Genomic DNA, 21,348 nt, shown 5'->3' with positions numbered 1-21,348 from the left:
CCACCTCTGCCTCTATTCCCTTAAGGATCCTCTCCGCCAGTCAGCCTTGAATACCAGCTGTTGACAGAATGCCCCTCACTCTCCTCACTTTCTGTACCTTTGCTTATGCCATTCTTTCTGCTGAATAAACATCATCAGTTATCATTTTGCTTAGAATAACGATAGCATAACTTTCTTGAAACCTCTTACCTGGCAACCTGAGCTATGGAGCTACTTGGAAAAAAACACAGTAGGAATCTGAGTTTCTGAAAGAAACATTAGTCCTTGCAGTAAAAGTCCCATCTTTGCCTCCTCTACAATCCCACTATTATTATTGCTAGTCATTGATGGCTCATCTCAGTGACCTCTCTTCCCTGAGCTTTACCTGACCCTCTTTTGGATATGTTCTTTCCCTAGTTTTGAACTCCTAAAGCACTTGTAACTCTTTTATAAAACGTAGCTCATGCTCACTAGGTATAAGACGTATGCTTCATGCTAAACTACTAGGGCCCTTGAGGGCAGGAAGAGATCAATATGTAAGAGAGGGAAATGTTACAAATGCTAACTTTGGAGGCTTTAATATCTACAAGCATGGGACCTTTGGCAGGTCAGTTAACCTCTCTGAGCCTCAGTTTCTACACCTGTAAGATGGAACAAACAATAGTTAGCTCATATGGGAGTAGTAGGAAGTAATTAAAAGAACGTATGGTCTTCTGTAAATAGTATTTCCCTTCCCCTCCTCTCTTACTAATTCAAATGTGTAGCTTTGTACCTTATACATGGTAAGTATCCAATAAATATATTAGCAGATTTCTTGCAACAGAGGTTTCTAACAGGACATCAGGGCCAAAAGTAATATTCTCTGAATAGCCTGTTGACAATCAAAAAGTCACAGATAACTGTATGTCCGACATGCTCCCAATTAATGCTTATGAGGATATGTGTGACTTCAGCTAGAAATTGTGCCTTTCAAGGTCACTACCATTTCTCATTTGTGGACTCATGACTAGTTCCAGAAGAGCTAACAGCAAAAGGAATAAACAACTTTGCACAGTCTCTTGAAGATGAAATGAACTCTGTTCAATGAAAGATTTTATTTTTCTCACGTCTCAAACATGGGCAGATATTTTTGGCTCTCTTCTCCCTCCTGCCTGTGACTCCAAGCTTTTAGAAAGAGTATATTCTATTTTCTCTCTCCCCACATTTTCAATACTGAGTCACTTCAGCCATTGTTTACACTAGGTTTAAATGAGGTCTATCCAAAAGAAAGGAGATAGAATAAAATGTTTCTGGAGCTATCTTTCTACCTATTATCTAATAGCATTCTTCCATTGTAATCTCTACATGATCCAAAGAATATATTTTGTATGAAATATGTCATATCAATTGAAATATGACTGGAGATATTCAGAGAGAAAATAACTTTAGCCTATTAAGAATTCTCATAGGATATCATGGGCTTCCCTGGTGGCGCAGTGGTTGAGAGTCCACCTGCCGATGCAGGGGACACGGATTCATGCCCCGGTCCGAGAAGATCCCACATGCCGTGGAGCGGCTGGGCCCGTGAGCCATGGCCGCTGAGCCTGTGCATCCGGAGCCTGTGCTCCGCAACGGGAGAGGCCACAACAGTGAGAGGCCCGCATACCGCAAAACAAACAAACAAACAAAAAAAGAATTCTCATAGGATATCAAAATTCTCAAAGAAATCCATAAAAACATATGTGAGAAATTACATGTGCATATATAATAAACTTGAGAAAATTTATAAATAAAATTTTTAAAGTTTGAAACACTTCAAACTGAATTAGTTTTAATTCACTGAAGAAAATATTTATTTATTTATTTATTTTATTTTTAATTTTTTTTGCGATACACGGGGCTCTCACCGTTGTGGCCTCTCTCGTTGCGGAGCACAGGCTTCGGACGCGCAGGCTCAGCGGCCATGGCTCACGGGCCTAGCCACTCCATGGCATGTGGGCTCCTCCCGGACCGGGGCACGAACCCGTGTCCCCTGTATCGGCAGGCGACTCTCATCCACTGCGCCACCAGTGAAGCCCAATATTTCTTTTTTTAAAAAACTTTTTATTGAAGTATAGTTAATTTACAATATTATATTAGTTTCAGGTGTACAACATATCAATTCGATGTTTATAGATTATACTCCATTTAAAGTTATTACAAAATAATGGCTCTAGAGAAATAAAGGTTTGTAGTATAAGCCACCCAGTCTATGGCATGTTGTTGTAGCAGCCTGAGCTAAGACACACATGTACTGATGAGTACTGTGCTGAGCTATCAAGGGGGACTCTGTGCGGACCTTCTGAGCTCTCTCCATGTGGCTCTTTGCTCTCTCACCTGCCCCACAAATTCCAGCTGCCCTGACCTCCCCAAGGGTCAGAGACCACTCTGTTTAGGTGCTCATTGCTGTACTGCAGCTGAGAAATTCTCTCCAGGCAGTAGGTTTGGGCAATCTTAGGGTTCACCTTTTTTGTTTTCCTTCTCTGTGCTGCCTGTTGTCCAATGCCTTAAAACTGTTGTTTTACATATTTTTTTCTAGGAGCAGAAGTCTTACAGTATGTTAGTAAACTAAGTTTATACTGTAGATTCAGTGTTCCAATATCTAGTAGGGAAAGTCTTCCCTCATTTTTCTTTTTATTTCAAAACATTCTTGGCCACTTGGCTCCCTTCCTCTTTCATATGAATTGTATAGCCAGCTTACTAAATTCCTTTAAAAAGTCCTCTTGGGTTTTGGATTTGGATTGAATTAAATTTATATAGTATTATGAGATAAAACTGATATTCTTACATTCGCATATGCCTTGCCCTTGGATGGAAAATTAGTATCATAAAATTCTATGAAGAACAATATTTCTAACTAAAACTTTTCGATACCTTTAGAAAGAATTAGACACATAAATGTTTGTTTTAGATACAGAATATATACAATAAGTATATCTAACAGTGATAATCATTTTTCATGAATTTCTTAATTTTAAGATTAAACTACTTATCCTAAACCTCTATCTTTTGAGGCCATTATTCTATTGGATGTTTATCCAGCAGAAGTATCACTATAAGGGTAATATATCTTCATGACTCTGTCTCAGTGTGAATGCTTATGTGAGAAGGTATGTATGTAGGTGTTTAGATTTAATAATAACACTTATATGTGCCATACCCTGTTCCAAGTGCTTCATTAAATCATGTATTAAGTCAAACCAACCAACCTTATTTTACATTGAAAAACTGAAGGAAAAAAATAACTTGCCCAAAGTCAGGCAGCTTGTAAGTTGTAGACCAGGCTGTAAACCCAGGTATCTGCCCATGGAGCCCATCTCCTTAACCTTATCCAATGTATTCCATATGCTCCTTTTAAAGTGGATTGTTGGGACTTCCCTGGTGTTCCAGTGGTTAAGAATCCGCCTTCCAGTGCAGGGGACATGGGTTCGATCCCTGGTTGGGGAACTAAGATCCCACATGCCACAGGGCAACTAAGCCTGAGCATCACAACTAGAGAAGCCCATGTGCTGCAACGAAGACCCAGCCAGCCAAAATTAAAAAAATAAAATAAAATTTAAAAAGTGGACTGTTAAAGCTGATATTTTCAGTTCTTTCAGTCGTTTCATCATCAAATGAATATAAAATTAGCTTTAAATCTAAATTATTAAATATATACATTTATTCAACAAAACATTATTGTGCTTGTTCTATATATCAACACTGTATTAAAAAATTGAGATATAAAAATGAGTAAGTTTGGGGAATGATAACAGCTTCTATGTATGCAAATCAATGTCAGATTAATTATTCATAAAAGGCTTTGTGTTACTCACCTTTATTCAGATAGAATTAAAAGGAATATATTTGGTAGAAAACAAAGCATAAAGTTGGCAAGAGAAGTTCTTTAATTAATTTCAGTAGGAAAGAATTCTAAGGTAAAATTAAACTTTGGGATAATGTTACACCAATTCAATACACAAATGACCATGTAAAAACAAAGAGATATGGTTATAGTAAAATAAATAAGCTGTTGTATGTACTCTTAATGGTATAAGCTATTTGGAGTACAATGGAGCCTTTCATATCATGTTAACCATTTACTTAATAAAATACCACAAAAACTAAAACATTAAGACTTTTATAATCATTTTCTTTATCATATAACCACCACATAAAGTACAGATAATGGGGCATGATAATACTTTATCAGGTCTAACATGATTTATCCAGAATAGACTACATTACTAATTTAATATGACAGTTCTATTATGTAGTGAGTAAAATAAAGACTCTCTGTACACATACACACACGCACACACGCACACAAGCACATGCACATGCACACGCATGCATGCATGCATGCATGCAGTCACAGACACATTCATTTCAAATTTCTTGGAGAATGTATATGTCCTCCCCCTGCTCCCAAGTCAGGTTATATGGATCTGACAAAGGCTGGAACACAAACTTGAAATATGGGAATTGCTAAAGTGTTAGGTTAGAAGGAGCTTAATATATAATTAAAAACATATGAATGGAAAGCTAAATACTGTCCCTAAATATAGTATTTTTTTCAGGAATAATTCCTTACAAGGTACACACAGCTTTATTTTTTAAATTTTAGTAAAGCGTTCTGAAATGGCAATGACAATATCAGAACAACAACAACAAAAAAAAGTAAAAAGGGATTTGGGGAAAAAAGGCAAAGTGACATCTTCCATTTCTTTTCAAGTGCATCTGAACAAGTACAAATGGGAGGCACACGCCTCCATGTGCAGTTGTCTGGTGGTATTTGCCTGTGGTTTTCTCTTGCATTTTTTTCTCACTGTGTAATACAGAATTACACCATGCACGCAGCTTTAGTCCTCCAAATTCCTAAGGGAACTATATCTCCTATATGTTCACATGCAACTCCAAAGGGGAGTTATGAGGAGGGCTTTAAAATTCTAAAAATTTTATGCAAAAGAAGTGCCCTTGGTATAGAAGGGGTACCAATCATTAATATAATGGTTTCATTATTGAATATACTGATGGAATTATTTGGGGTGAAGAGAAGGCCATTATATTTTATAAAGTGTGCAAGATAGAATCCTGAGGAGGTTTTTTTAAAAAAACGACTAGTTCCTACAATTTGTATTAAGTTATTAGTGGGAGAATATTATTGCTTAAGCAATGTGGTGTTACAACCACCACGAACTACTTTCTGTAGCTGTCTTGATTGTTAAAAATCAGATCCAAGCTTTGAATCCTACAGATAAATTATTACAAAATAAAGTAATACATCATAAGTATAGTCCTGGGCTAATGCTATTTGTTTATTTTCACCAAAGATTAAATATCAACATGAATAAACTACTATCATGAAAGGAAACAAAGGCATCCAAACCCTCCAAACCATGTGGATGTGAGATATTAACATTAATACCTGTTCAGAAAAATCTCAGAACTTAGAAACCTCAGGGCAGTTTTACATGGTATTATTGATGACTAATGGTATTATTGACTGGGCATTTAGAATTATGAAAAGCTGATAGTTTTCTCTCCTCCTCAGCTTCCTTTTCCTTAAGCTCTTGTATATACCATTTGCAACTCAATAATATTTCTTGAACTTCTACTACATACAAGGAACTAAGGTGTTGTGGAGGATAGTAAAGATTGAAGAAAGCATAGATCCCACTCTTGAAGATCATAAAAGCTAGTAATAAAGAGAGAAAAGATGTTTATGAATAACTATGATACAATAGAAAGAGGAAAAGGGAGGGAGTGAATTAATGTTTACTGAGTGCCTGTCATGTACTAAACTGTGTTAGAAGTTATACATGTGTTATTTCAATCCTCACACCCTTTGTTGGGATAAGACATGATCATCTCTGCTTTAGAGATGGGGGAAATGAGACTCAGAGTGATTGAGTAACTTGCCCAAGATCACAGAGCTTCTAAGTGGAAGAGCTAGGGTTTGACTTATGAGCTGTCTGGCTTTGCTGTCTATGACCCCTCTGTTTTAAGTGTAAAGTAATATAAAAAAGTGTACAGATAAAATGCTGTGGGGATTCAGCTAAAGGAAGAAATTACATTCAGCTAAGGGAGAGTAATGACATCCTGATGGAAGAAGTAACACGTAAGTATGAAGGGTTATCATATTTGGATGTGTGGAAACTAAGTATATCTAGGGGCTAGGAGAGAAGCAGTTCTGGAGAAAAGACTGGTTTAAGAAAAGACAAATAAAGGAAAACACATTTGAAGAGAAAAAAGTAAATGTTTTGATTCAGTTTGGATGAAGCATTGTGCAAACTGACAACCAGAAAGAAATTTAATGAAAAATCAGTGGGTGATAGTGCTAGAAAAACAGGACAAATCAAAGGATTTGAATGTCAGGTAAGGAACTAAATGGTAGTCATACTGAGATTCAAAGTTTGGGAGTCAGAAGAATGACATAATCAGAACCGTGATAGAAAAAGACATATATATGTTGATATTGGTTGATGCTACACTCAGTCCCAACTGTTGATGTCTCCACTATACAGACAGGAAAAAGCTAAATGTTCACTTTCTTGACTCAGCTCCCTTGCAGCAGTGACTGGCCAGGCAACAGGCATGTGTTCACAGTGGGCAGAATGGCAATGGAGAAGTCATGGACAAGAGAAATAGAAATGGAGAGTCCCTGTCAGGTAGGCAATGAGCTAGAGGCAGCTAACTGTTCAGTCAGCCATTAACAAGGCTGCACAGAACATGCACACCATGACTGTAATACCCGGCAGTAGAGAAGAAAGGAAATGGAGGACCTGGGATGAAGATGGTAACGGAGAAAGGGAATATAGGCATGAGGAACCAGGAAAGGACTCAGTCATCAGAAGAGGGGTGCCTAGATCTGGGCAGAAACCCAATTATTAGACCAAAGGCATGGCACCAGGACTACACTTAGAGCAATGGCATTGATGCTGGGTCACCTGCATGTTGGAAAAAGGCCTCCTTAAATGCTTCATGTCCAAGGTCCCAAGGAAACCTGGGGATTAACCAGATGTACAGACACAGAGCAGGTCTTGCACGTGTGGTTAGTCATCCTTGGAATGGTGGGTCTGCAGAATTGACAGAACTTTGACACTCTACTTGACTATGAATATTAAAATAACAGAGACTGAGTCTGTCTTATTCACAATTTCACAGCCTTACCATTTGTGCCTTGTACCTAATAGAGGTAAAATAGATACTTGAGTTATTGAAATGAATTATGTTAATATGAATTTATGAAAAATATATCAGGGTGACTTTCATGTCAATAGATTAATTTTGCCCCACCCCCTGAATAATTCCCATTACCTCTAGGTTGAAATACAAATGTTCATCTGTTTTTTCTTCTAATTTCTTTCCCTTCTTTCTTCCCTTCCTTACTTTCTGTTGCCATTTGTTCTTTTTTCTCTTTCTACCCAATCATTTTATCAAGTCTTTGTGACATTATTTACTCTAACCCATCCCTTTTCCTCTCCAGGAATTTGATTTCCTCTGATTCAGTGGGTTTACAGCAATATTCTCTCCATTCATTCCCCTGCCTCTTTTCCCATCTTAGCCACAGCTGCTAGAACTGCCTTTTTTTCTTTCTTATATCCTTTCACCATCTCATTTCCCTCATCAAGAACCATTTTCTCACCCATTTAGGTAAATGCATAGATTTACCTCTCTTCCTTAGGGCCTATTTTCATATTCAATTTCATACTGTCACTGTAACAGTGTTCACTGCTATTTAGCTTTCTAGTCTTTGCAATTTTTTAGCAATTTAAGCTAAGTCCAGCCAAGCTGTCTTCAATTTTAGGAAGATGATCAGAACTCCTTGATTATAAGACATTTGCCCTTTTTCCCACTGTTCTGCAAAATAAAACCCTGTTAATCTGGAAGTCCTTACTAAATAATGTGTGATATCGAAGAAGCAGAATTGAGTTTCACTGTCTAAGGAAGAGTTTTGCATCATATAACAATGTGAATAAGATGACGTGGTAATGTTCAACCTATGCAAGAAAATACTCATTGACATAAACATTTGCATACGAATAACAAGCAGAACAAAGTTAACAATCATCTAGTGCTAAGTGAAAACTTCATTAAGAATTCTCTAATTTAAAATCTAAAATTGGAAGTTTCTTCTGAAAAATACTATAATGATGTAGGGATAAGAGGTAGGTCAGACTTTTCCTTGGGGACATAGCAACAAAACTTTTTGCCTATTTTTCATGGCATAGAAAGACAGTGTGAGGATATCTCTTGTCTTCTCATTTCCCCTCATACCTATCCTTCCTGAATCCATTGCTTTCCTTTTGCTGTGACACAAGGAAGGCATTTTGGAAGAAATGATCATGTGACTTGAGTGTCCACTAAAAGCAAAATTGTAGCCAAAATGAAGGAAAACCAGAGCAGATCACCTTTTGAAACTGCCAGTCCTATCCTCCTTCAAAGTTTCCAAAAATTTCAAGTATAGGCAGTTAGGTAGACTATTTTTCTGAAGAGCCATAGTAAATATAAGACTTGCTATGAAGGTATTCTGAAGTGCCATGATATACTTTCAAATCTTAGCTACAGTGATCCATCCATAGGTGTTCCTGGTTCTGACCATTCTTGGCTTTCTGTGCTGGTTTATCATCTTTCTTCTGCTCATTCACTGTGGCTGTGTAGTCAAGATTTATTATGACCATGTTCTTCCTTTCACAGTTAACCTCTTTAAAGTCTCATTAATTAATATGCTTTTAATGCTGTTTTTTGTCCAGTTTTCCAAGTCTTTATATCCGTATCTGAGTTTTCCACTCTGTTTTGTCTATAGGACTCTTGCACTTGGATGTTGTAGCAGATGTAGGTGCCAACACACACCACTGCCTCCCTCCAAGACGGTGCTAGAATAAAGGTCCCATATGTTCCTACTGCTTCCTGCATTCCTCGAGTAGCTGGAGTGTGCTGTATCTTCTGGGGCAGGCCAGAAGTGCCAGGGAGTTAACACCCAGGCACGACTCTTACCAATGAAGGATGGGAAATCAGTGCATAAGTGCATCAATTTCCCTATCCTCAGTGGGGAGATTCTGAGACAAGCTCTACACTGTCTCTCCTAGGTTCCTCATATGTTTTATATATGAGTATATATTATATATATATATATATATATATATATATATATATTCTTATAGGTTCACACACACAGATATATAGAGATATGTATATATACAGAATAAGAAGGGATTAAAAATACATATCTCTTAGATCTAGATCTAGGATAATAATACTTTCAGGGCTATTGTAGCATTAAATAAAATAAAGCATGCAAAGCACCTTTTACTTTGTCTTCATCTCATTATAATGTAGCAGTTTCAAATTTAGGGAATAAACTACAACTTTCTTTTGTGGGTTTTTTTCCCTCCAATAATTAGCTTGAGATAACTTAGAATATAAGAGTAAAAATTATAAATAGAGTATTCTCTGATGTGAATATAAATTAATTACTTTTCAAGATATTTCTCATGAGTAGTGTGAAAAGGACTGTTCTCCTGAAGGCATTTTTGTTTATTTCGTCGGACATCCTTAAATTCGGAGCTCATAAAAACTATAAATAATATTATCATGGTCTAGTATGAGAATTAACACACGATAGACAATTTATGATATTGATTAACAAAGATATCATGAAAATCATTTATTTACAAAACAATCTAGGACAGAAATAACATTCAGTATATCGAGGGGAAAGAGACGTAAAGGGAACTCAATAAATAACTATGTTATTTACAAGTATTATAGTGTTAAAGGTAAAACATTAATAATGGCATTTACTTCTCTCTAGATTCCTACTGACTACAATTCCTCCCCTCCCTAATATTTCCTCATTTTCTTCATTATGATTTAGGGCCGAAAGCCTGTCTGTTGACTACATTCACATTTAATTATAAACCATATCTTCAGCAGTTAGTTTATATTGAAATGTAGAATGAATTCAATATCTGTCTATAATGAATCAAAAGTAGCTGGTAGGATCACAATCTAAATAATCAGTCTGTGTGTATTTACAACATTATAGTACTGATTAATCAGTACTTCACGCAAACAAGTTCATACCTGACATCTACTATTAAATCATTTTATCTTACATGAAAGTCCTGTGGCACTGTCTCAGATCAGTTAAGAGTTTTTCTTTATATGATAGTACATTGTTAAACTTGCCATCTGGTCCAACAGCTGATGTGGCTCATACAACCCTTAAGAGGCCCTGAAGCTTTACTCCTGGGAAATATTTGGTCTACTGTGTGGTGTCATGATTACTGGTTCATAACTTTTTTATATCCTTTGAAGAGAATTGCAGAAAAACTTCCACACTGGGAAAATCCTAATTGAAATTGATTTGTTGGAAGAAAAATAGTTCACTTACCTCAGGACCAGGCTGACCCTGAAATTGAAAAGAAGAAAAAAAGAAAAAGAATTACAAAATTGTTTCTTAAGTGAATAGTTTCAGTACTAAAAGTTAAACTAGTTCTGAATATCTTTTCAAAATATTTCTGAAGATAATACCTAACTACTGACAAATCTCACTTGTGTTTTTTAAAAAATTATGTTATATCTTAATATTTTCACTCTATGCTATTTATCTAAAATCTTGATATTATGGTCATTTTGTGTAATTCCAAAATGACTCAAGAATTTTAGTATGCTCTAGAATTAAAATGGAGAAAGAGAAGGCAAAATGTGAAATAACATCTCACATTATAATAATGACTGGGTTACATAAAGGGAAGAAGGTCTTCTAGCACAGACTATTTTTATGAGCTGCATATTCAGAGATGGCACAAAGTGAAGAAAAAAGAGGCAGATATTTTAGTTTTAGAATTCACTGACACTTTAAATTTCTCATTGTTTCAATAATATTTTACATCAATTTAAAAAAAATAACCATCTATCTTTTGCTCTGCATAATCTAGCCTAATGGCATTTTTAAACAGATATGAGAGATCTTTGGCTCAACTAAAGTGCATCATAACTCCTCATACAATCAATAGATTATGTAACCTCTGGTCAATCGGATTTACTTTGAATGTTACTTTTTTGTTGCTTAAGGTGATAAAAATTTCCAAGCAGCATAACTGCAAATGCTTTTCACTAAAGGAAAATCACCTGTGAATAAAAGTATTGATTACATATCACCTTCTTAAAATCTCCAGTTGGGTTTTGTGTAAGATGAGATGAAAGAAAAAGTTCACACCGAGTTAGGGAATTAAAAAAAAATAAATGATGTATTATCTCATTCTATCAGCCACTGGGTATTACACAAAATAGCATGGACCTAATCCAACTCCCAGAGAAGACTCTCTTTCTCTCTCAGTCCCCCTCCAGGCTTGGAATTTCTCTAGGTACTTGCCTTCTAACTGACTGGGGATAAAACAGATGATTTCCAAGAACTTTGTCTGAAAATGTGGTTGGCTAGATTTTATCTAATCAAACCAGGAAGAGGAGCTACACCAAGTTACTGTGGATGTTACTCACCCCACTCCTGAGTCTTTAGTGATGGAGAGGGAGAAAGAAAATACCATTCATTCACTCCTTACTGAGTTCCAGGCAACTCTGGATATGTTACTCCAGTTATTCCTTATAACTACCTCGCGTTTTATAAACGAAGAAACTGAAGCTCATAGAAATAAGCTAAAAATCACACAGCCTATAGTTGGAAAAGCCAGAATTTAAACCCAAAACTGATTCCAAAGCTCATACCAGGCCATTTTGCCTTTCACTCTGGAAGTTTAAACTCACAGTTATATGCAGACTTGCTCAGATCAACAGTAGTCCCAGGGCACTCTTTGCGTGAGTGGGCACTAAACTTTCCAACCACTCCCGGGCTACAACAGTGAGAATCTCTGCTTCCAGATGCAGACCTAGGACCAGCAGGCACCCAGCCTCTCAACTGACACCTGTACAGAAACCAGGCTAGCAAAGCTTCTTGAGGGGGCTTCCCTGGTGGTGCAGTGGTTAAGAATCCACCTGTCAATGAAGGTGACACGGGTTTCAAGCCCTGGTCCGGGAAGATCCCACATGCTGCAGAGCAACTAAGCCCGTGCACCACAACTACTGAGACTGTGCTCTAGAGCCCATGAGCCACAACTACTGAGCCTGTGCACCTAGAGTCCGTGCTCCACAACAAGAGAAGCTACAGCATTGAGAAGCCCGCGCAACGCAACAAAGAGTAGCTCCCTCTCACCGCAACTAGAGAAAGCCCATGTGCAGCAACGAAGACCCGATGCAGCCAAAAATAAATAAATAAAATTAATTAATAAAAAAAAAAAGCTTCTTGAGGGCAACAGACAGCCCTAACATCAGCTCTAAACATGGAGAACCTACAAGTGCAGGGCTGTTCATCTCCATGTAAATATGGATCTTCCCAGGTCCACGTAATGGATGAAATTATAGTATGTTCTCACTTGCACTTACATTCTCACTCTCTCTCTGGATACTTTAAGCTTCTGATCTTTCCGAACTTTTAAACTAATGCAAACTCAGAAATGTGAACATGCATCTTTTTAAGAACCTCAGAATACATTACCTGTCTTAGGTTTTTTTTTTGTTTTGGGGTTTTTTTTGTAAAAATTAAAACATAGGATTCTCTAAAATCAGAAAGAATTTCTTCAAAGGAATATATTTTAGCATCATTGCTGAGATTTTTTTATTCCTATGGTTGTTTTACAAATTATAGGCTTTTCCTGTCTGCCTTCAAAAAGTGGCATTTCTGCCATTACGTTGAACAAATGATTTTAGCACGTGTGTATAAATTTGTATGTTATTATATACAAATATACATTGTATTATGAATTTTATGTTAATGATAGTGAGAACAAATAGTAAATGACAGTGAGATTAAAAAGTTCACTTTTACATAGGCATTGGAAAGTGTGTAGCATCAGGGAACTCAGATTACCTTAACATGTGATATGAATTTCAGGTGTGTTTGGTGTGTGTGTGTATGTATGTGTGTATGTGTAGGGTGGGGAACATGAAAAAGAGAGATGGAAGTGGGTTAGTAGAGAGGCTTTCCAGAAAAATGATGTATACAACATGGAAAATCTGGCAACACTCCCTAAAATGTGGATTACACAATGTAAGACTTACAAATTATACACAAGATTCCAGGACTGCCTACACCAAGTCTTCTCACTGCATGTGATATAACAAACTATTCACTAGGAGACACCCAGAATACCTGTAAGAAAACAGTCTAGCAGCTGGAGTCCTGTAGTCATGGTAGTAGAGCCATCTGGCTAAATGAGCGAAGTGATGGAGGAGTGGTTTCAGTGGGTGTAGAAGTGTTAGCTTCCCCCGCAGGAGAGCAGAGCAGAGAGGAAGAGTAGACAAGAGCTCAAGAAGAGCATCTCAGAAACTCCCTGGTGACTGAGGGCTGTGATACACTTACTTTACTGTGATACATTTTAAATAAGATTGCCTTCACTTACAAAAACTTGATTAGTATTGCTCATGCAACTCTAAAAGGTGCTAACTCTGCTTCAAGGTAATTAGAAAGAAATCACTTCAATAACTTAGAAACTCACCATTAAGAAACTCAACCTTCACTACCACTTTTAGTACCCTCAGATTCAGATTTATTTCATTGTCTTGAATCGAAAGAAAAAATACTTCAAAATAATAATTTCTATGATTTTGCATTTTGGAACCCTTCCTGTCTAAAAGGATCATTTGACTATGATTACCATAACTTTATTATCTCTTGAAAATTCTCAAATTCACATATTCAGATGTCAAGCTTATTTTTCTTTTCAGAAGAAAATAGCACCTGAAGTAAGCACCCAGGTAAAGCTTTAGAATGACATCACAGGAACTTTGAGTGGCAACAGGATTATTCTGGTGGCAGAGGTTCTGAGGACCAACAGGAATCCTATCGTGGAACCATCTCAATGGGATCACTTAACCTTTCAAGAGTCGCGGTTTGACCTAAAGTCTGTGCCAGTAAATAGAACAGATGTACTCTACACTTGCAGCCAGGAAGCAGGAACCCTGCTCATCCTCCCTTCACATTTAATTCCCAATACCCCAGTGCCTAAGTTATAAGGTGCTTCAGAAACAATCACTGAATTGCTGAAAGGTGAGAATATTTTGACTGATCCAAAAATGATTTACAATATTTTTAGAGAACCATTAGAAAGTTGACTTTCCTTACATTACAGGGTTGTATTTTCAAAATGTAGTTTCTTAATCTCTTGGCTTCTGCTCACTGCAGAATAAACACTTCTATGTCAAAGAGGAAGTCTCCTCCCTCAGTAGAATCTTCTTCAGATAATAGAGATGGAACTAAGGCAGAAGCCTGCAAGAGGCATCAGAGGAGGATTTAGATACCTACATATGTGCCTCAGAACAAAAAGCATGAGAGTGCTATCTTGAAGAAAAATCACTCCCTAGTTTGATTAAACCTCCACATCTAACTAACGTGAGAATATTATATCAAATTACTTTTTAAATTATAAAATGCTCCACAATTATAGCATGGCAATTTAAAGTAGGCTATAAAACCAACACCAACAATTCATTCAACTAATTCAAATTTAGATAAAAAGTGGCTATTAATTTTAAAAGCAAATTAATATGCAAATGCTAAACTACGGAGGAAAGCAATTGAAGAAATAAAGCAATACAGATTATGTGCGTTAATTAAAAAATGGCTTTGCAGGGGCTTCCCTGGTGGCGTAGTGACTGAGAGTCCTCCTGCCGATGCAGGGGACATGAGTTCGTGCCCTGTTCCGGGATGATCCTACATGCCGCAGAGCGGCTGGGCCCGTGAGCCACGGCCACTGAGCCTGCGCGTCCGGAGCCTGTGCTCCGCAACGGGAGAGGCCACAACAGTGAGAGGCCCGCGTACCGCAAAAAAAAAAAAAAAAAAAAAAAAAAGGCTTTGCAAAGACTGCATAATCTCTCAACGTCTATAAGCTGCTCATTCTTCTAAAGACTCCTACGTGTTTGACTGAGACAAACATTATTCATAATTTATATTGCCTGTTGTGTTACCCTACAGGATAGATATTAATAACTCTTACCTTAGCCACGGTCACATAATATGAATTAGACTATATCAATTAAAGGTTTTCTTTTGAGAAATACTTAATCCTTGGTGGTTTTAATTCTGGGAAAGAAAAGTCATATTCTACTCAAGAGGAAAATAAATAGCTATAGTCGCAAGCCTGGTGGTTGTCTGTTTTTTAATTTGAAAGAGAAAGAGAGCAAGAGCAAACATGGAGATGGTTTTGTTGGGTTCAATGTAAAGAAAACAAAAATTCATTCAAAACTTGGAAGATTTCTTCCATGATATTTGCCTTTTGTAAATAAATAACATGACTTATTTAAAGATTTACTCATTTTAAAGCAAATTAAGTCCTTCCCAAAATAACTTTAAAACATTATTATATTTTCTAAAACCATAATATTTTTAGCTTTCTTATGATTAAATGTTCATAATGGGAACATAAGAAAAGTAAAGAATTTTATCATGTGCATTTTTTTTTTTTTTTTCGGTATGCGGGCCTCTCACTGTTGTGGCCTCTCCCGTTGCGGAGCACAGGCTCCGGATGCGCAGGCCCAGCGGCCATGGCTCACGGGCCCAGCCGCTCCGCGGCATATGGGATCCTCCCAGACCGGGGCACGAACCCGTATCCCCTGCATCGGCAGGCGGACTCTCAACCACTGCGCCACCAGGGAGGCCCCTCATGTGCATTTTTTGTCATTAAAAATTTCACATACAGAGCATAAGAAAGATAAAGACTTCATTTATGCATTAATTTACAATATTAAATTGTACTGGATGCCTAATATTCCACTGAGGTTGATTTTTGGTATTATAAACAGTGTTTACATATTTCTATATAAATATTTGACTATTAGGATTATTTCCTTATGATACAACATGGATAATGCAGTGTTATGCCAATTATAAACTTCATATATTTTATTTATTGATATTGTAGTATATAAAATACAGATTCTATATATTTTCTAGGATATAATTCTACATGTGTATACATATGTATTTATTCAGACATATATTTGTAAATCTATCTATATGAAGAGAGAAAGAGAAAGAAAGAAGAAAGAAAGGAAGAGAGAGAAGGAAGGAAGGAAGGGAGAAAGGAGACAGAAAGGGAGAGAGGGAGGAAGAGAGAAAAAATATATGAAAATAGTGGTTATCTCTGGGTGGTGGAATTATGAGTAATTATTTCTATCTTTAGAGTTTTCTAGACTTCACAAAATTTTGCTACACTCATGTCTTGATTATAAAAATATTTATTAGCAAGATACCTAATTCACTGCAGAAAACTTTTAAACAGAACCTTAAGTCAAATTTTTTCCATACTAGATTCATTCACTCAAAGATCTAGGTCAGTGATTTTGAATTCCATATTCCAACTTTCTCCCAATTCAGGGTGTTTTTAGTTACTTGGAAGAATCTGAAAAATTCTTAAAACTATTCTTTAAAATTCAATAAGTAAGGTTTTTAAATTCACCTTCTGTGTATGCCCCACATCATTTCTAGGAGTAGGGTTGGGGTAGAGACAGGGGCAGGAGAGTTTTAGAGTCAAGCACCACCTATAGGAGGTTATGGTTCCACGTACACTGGGGATCCCTGCTCAGTTGAGTTTGCTGGGAATCTTTGCAATTTTGCAGGCCAAAATATTTGGGTTTTTCGATTTAGCTGTATTATTTTATAAAGCCATTTAAAGCAGTGGTCCCTAACCTTTTTGGCACCAGGGACTGGTTTCGTGGAAGACAATTTTTCCACAGACTGGGGTGGGGGGATGGTTTTGGGATGACTCAAGTGCATTACATTTATTGTGCACTTTATTTCTATTATTATTACATTGTAATATATAATGAAGTAATTATACAACTCACCATAATGCAGAATCAGTGGGAGCCCTGAGCCTGTTTTCACTTGCCACTCACTGACAGTGTTTTGATATGAATCTGCAAGCTATTGATATATTATGGTCTCTGTGCAGTCAAACCTCTCTGCTAATGATAATCTGTATTTGCAGCCGCTCCCCAGCACTAGCATCACTGCCTCAGCTCCACCCCAGATCATCAGGCATTAGATTCTCATAAGGAGTGTGCAACCTAGATCCCTCTCATGCACAGTTAATTAGTAGGGTTCGCACTCCTAAGAGAATCTAATACCACCACTGATCTGACAGGAGGCGGAGCTCAGGCAGTAATGCGAGCGATGGGGAGCGACTGTAAATACAGATGAAGCTTCGCTCGCTCTCCCGCCGCACACCTCCTGCTGTGCGGCCTGGTTCCTAACAGGCCATGGACTGGTACCGATCCAGGGGACCCTGATTTAAAGGACTTACACTTTTGGATATAAATGTGTATCAAACTTCTAAAACATACTACATCTCCAAGCCTTTTCACCAAGTGGCGTGGAATCAGGAAGGTGCAAATAAATAAGTTTACAAACATATGTTTAATAGGATACAATAAATACATGGAATACACATGAGTAGAGACACCTGCTCAGCTTCCACTGTTTTGAAAACACACATCTTTTAAAGAATGCAAAAACCATTTTTACTGCCCAACCAATTTTTCTTAAATTGTATATAATGAATAATTTGGTTTCTGTCATGTTTATTAACATCTTTGAAAGTGTGTTATTTTGATTGCACCAGATAAATACTGGAAGCCAATTTATAAACATCTCTCAGTCTGATTAAAATTTATATAAGTACCCAATTCCAATTTTCTAAATTTTGTGCAGAAACAATGGATTTAGTGCTCTCTGCAGCTGTCTTAGATGTTTGTGTTAATAAATGCGTTAATAAAAGCAGAGTCAATTGATAACGTGTGAGTTGCATAATGCTTATTGCTCCAGTGAAACAGAACCCTAAAAATGGAAACCTACCACAAAATTGGGGCAGAGAGGCTCTGCAAGCTGAGAAGCTTGTGTGCTTTAGAGACCAAGATGTTTAGGACTGCCTCATAACAGCTGTCACTTACTGACTACCACAAGACACCAGGGGCTTTACAAATGACATCTTGGTTACAATAACTCTACAAATTAGGGCTTATTTCCATCATTTTATAGTTGAACAAACCAAGTTTCAGAGAGGTTGGGTAATATTCCCAGTCACACAGCTTCAAAAAGGGGAAACTGGAATATGGACATGGGTTTGTCTGACTTGAACCCTTTCGTGCTCTCACTTGTATGATGCTGGTGGCTGAAGCCATGAGCTTGGGCAAGATTACCCAGAGGAACAGGTAGCAGTCATCCTTAATCCTCTTTTGAATTGGATAAGAGCTATAGCTGCTCTAGCTAGAAATACCCATACAAGAAAAACTTAATTTTGCATACACACAACAAACCCCTTAAGTCCATCCATGGATTCTCTAGCAAATCATTCATCCCAAGTCAAGAATCCCTGGGTAGACAAAGATAAACATTTTAGGGGAAAGAGACAAAGAGCATCTCCAAAGGACACTAGGAGGAAAAGAATTAAAAACAATAACAATAAGCACGAGTTTATAAAGCCAATACTGGAGAGAATTTCAAAAAGATAAATTAAAATGAGGATTGGAAAGAGTCCATTGCATTTAACCATTAGGAAGTCAGAATATTTATTATAATTGTTTGAGCAGGGAGGTGAGAAAATTAAGACAAGAATAAGCTCCAGAGGTGGCAAGCAGGTGTCATACCAAGTGCCAACTCTGGTTGCGAATGGCCACCTGGAATAATGTGTTAAAAGAAGATTCTGAGGTTGGGTTATAGAGTTTGGGAAATGGCACTGGGATTAATCAGCAATGTCTACAGAAGGCAAAAAGTGGAAAGCATGCGTACTAGCTCTTTGCCAATCTCAGTAGACAGTTCTTTTGAGTATCTGTGTATAAAGGGAAGAACAGAAACAGGATAGTAGCTAAAAGGGATATAGAGTTGGAGAAAAGTTTTTTGTTTATTTGTTTTCACAGTAGGTGGGAAGGATTTGAAAATGTTTGCAAACTGACGGAAAACTATTAGCTGAGAGGAAAGAAATGGCTTGTAGAGCAAAATCAATATACAAGAGAACACAAAAAGAAGTGGTGTGAGAGAATCAGGGTGAGGAGAAAGGGTATCCTTTTGTCTAAGAAGAGGAGAAAGAAAGTGAAGACAGATGCAAATACATTTGGATGTACGGGGCAGAAAATGGAAGTATTCCTAGCCCTAAATCTCAAGACACTCTGAAGTAGAAGTCTTCTGAGTGTGGGATGGAGGTGGGAAAAGTAAGGTTGATTATTTATTTATTCATTCAATCAATATTTGTTAAGCCACTCCAGTGTGCCAGCCATTCTTCAAGTACTAGGAATATGGTAAATGTAATAAACAAAAGAGAGTGCCTGCCAACAAAGTCCCACCTGCTTGTGGGGGGAGACAGACTGTAAGAGAATGTTTATAAATAATGCTGCAGGTGGCCATAATGGCTAAGAAGAAAAATATATGAAGATAAGGAGAGTAGAGTAGGAGGGTACCATTTTATAGGGTGGTCATGGAAGGAACAGAGGAAAAGAGGGAAAAGGAATAGCAAGAGGAATGCCCTATAAGGAGATAGAGTCTTCCAGTCACTGACAGTGGGTCTGGAGTGGAGGGAGCGATGGGAATGGGGCAAGGTGTGAAGTCATAGAGGTGGAAGATCCAGGTCATGTGGAACTTTGTAAGTCATGATGAGAACTTGGCTTTTAATTGGGGGGAGATAGAAAGCCTTCGAGAGGAGCTTTTGTACAGAGAAGTGACATAATCTGAACTACATTTGAAAAGAATAGTGTTCACTGTGGGAAAAAGAGTGTAAGAAGGCAAGACTGTAAGTATGGAGGGAAGTTAAGAGGCTTTGTAATAATCAAAGTAAAATGTAAATGATGGGATGGGCCAGTATAGTAGTGGCAGAGGACAAAATGGTTAGATCCTACCACTATCTAACCAGATTTCTAACCAGATATCTAACCAGATTTCTAACCAGATTTCTAATCTAACCAGATTCTAAACCAGATTTGCAGATAGATTGAACACCGGGTGTGAGAAAAAAGGAGTCAGGAGTGACTCCAAGATTTGACTGGAGCAACTAAAGGAAGGAAAGGTCATTTACTGCTGTGCTGAAGGCTAAGAGGAGCGGCTTTGGAGAATTTGGTTTTGGACATGTTTGGGAGGTCTGTGAAAGAGCCATGTGGGCATGTTGAGTAGATACTTGGATATACAAGTCTAGAGTTCATAGGAGAAGTCCAGCTTGGAGACATAAATCTGGGAGCCTTTGACATATAGATAATATTTAAAACCATGCTATTTTATGTGATCACCTAGCAACAAGTGAATGTAAATAAGGAGGAAAAAAGGTTCAAGGACCAAACCTTCCAGCACAACATTTAGAGACCATGAAGAAGTAAAAGAACTCGCAAGGCTGAGAAGGAGCGATGTAGGAGTACCTTGAAAGAGTGATACCCAGCAAGGAGATAGGCAAGAAAAGGGTTTCGACAAGCAGAGGGCAATCGGTTGTGCTGAATATGGTCCAGTAAAATTTAAAAGGAACCCTGATCCCTGAATTTGTCATGGTGAATGTAATCAGTGACCCTAACAAGAACGTTTCAGCAGAGTGGTAGAGATTAATGGTCAGGGACAGTTCGTCCCTTGTGGCAGGAGTAAAGGCGGGTACAGATCTAAGTAAATTATCAGATTTGGTGGTGGGAGTGTATAGAATTATATTCTGATGGTTTCTATTTTCTCAGAGAAATAACAAACAATACTTTCAACAAAGTTAAATGGGAAGGAGATGCTGGAGGATTCAGGAGCAAGAAAAATGTTTGAAATAGCTAAGAAAGTTACAGAGGGACTGGATTACAAACATGGACAGCACCACGCATCCTTTTGAGATTAGTGGTTGTGAGCTGAAAATGAGACCAGTTAGCAGAGTTGTTTTTCTCCATCTGTATTCAGCTATGTGGATGCAGGTGCAGAGCAGAGGGTGAGTTGGATTTAAGTAGGTTTGAGGTCTCCCCAGGCCAGGACAGAGGGAGAGGAGTTACAGGTGTATACATACAAGAGCATGAGTATAATGATGGAATGAGACACCTAATCTGTTAAGGAGGGAAGTGGGGATATAGGAGGTCTGTGGAACAGTGTTTTCCATTTTTTTTTGTCAGATGAATTTTTTATTCTTTCCATATTATGTTTGTGATATACCCAGTAGGTTATCTTTAATAAGTTCAATTAGTAGAATGTCTGGTGTGATCTTTTATTATAGTTCTTAACCAGTGATGTTTTAACAATTTTTAAGCCATACTTTTAATTTATTTTAGCTATGTTCCTATCTCTTTAGGCTTAATTGCAGGAATACAATTTCA

At 37.5% G+C, this 21,348-nt stretch overlaps 1 protein-coding gene across 3 annotated transcripts in view; it reads right to left on the bottom strand.

Moving 5' to 3' along the window:
• The window catches only part of COL25A1 (collagen type XXV alpha 1 chain), a gene marked incomplete at its 3' end in the record, with an annotated part of 474,748 nt that overhangs the window by 170,081 nt on the left and 283,319 nt on the right, over positions 1–21,348 (bottom strand). For all 3 annotated transcript variants that reach the window (XM_082635417.1, XM_082635416.1, XM_082635415.1), the window contains exon 5: positions 10,376–10,393. In XM_082635417.1, coding sequence (XP_082491543.1) covers positions 10,376–10,393 — 18 coding nt within the window. The remainder of the gene's footprint in view (positions 1–10,375; positions 10,394–21,348) is intronic.

This window comes from Mesoplodon mirus (genome assembly GCF_964341445.2).
Source record: "Mesoplodon mirus genome assembly, chromosome: 2".
NCBI lineage: Eukaryota > Metazoa > Chordata > Mammalia > Artiodactyla > Ziphiidae > Mesoplodon > Mesoplodon mirus.
The sequence above is the reverse complement of the archived record's forward strand: the minus strand, read 5'-3'. Positions and strand labels throughout refer to the sequence as shown.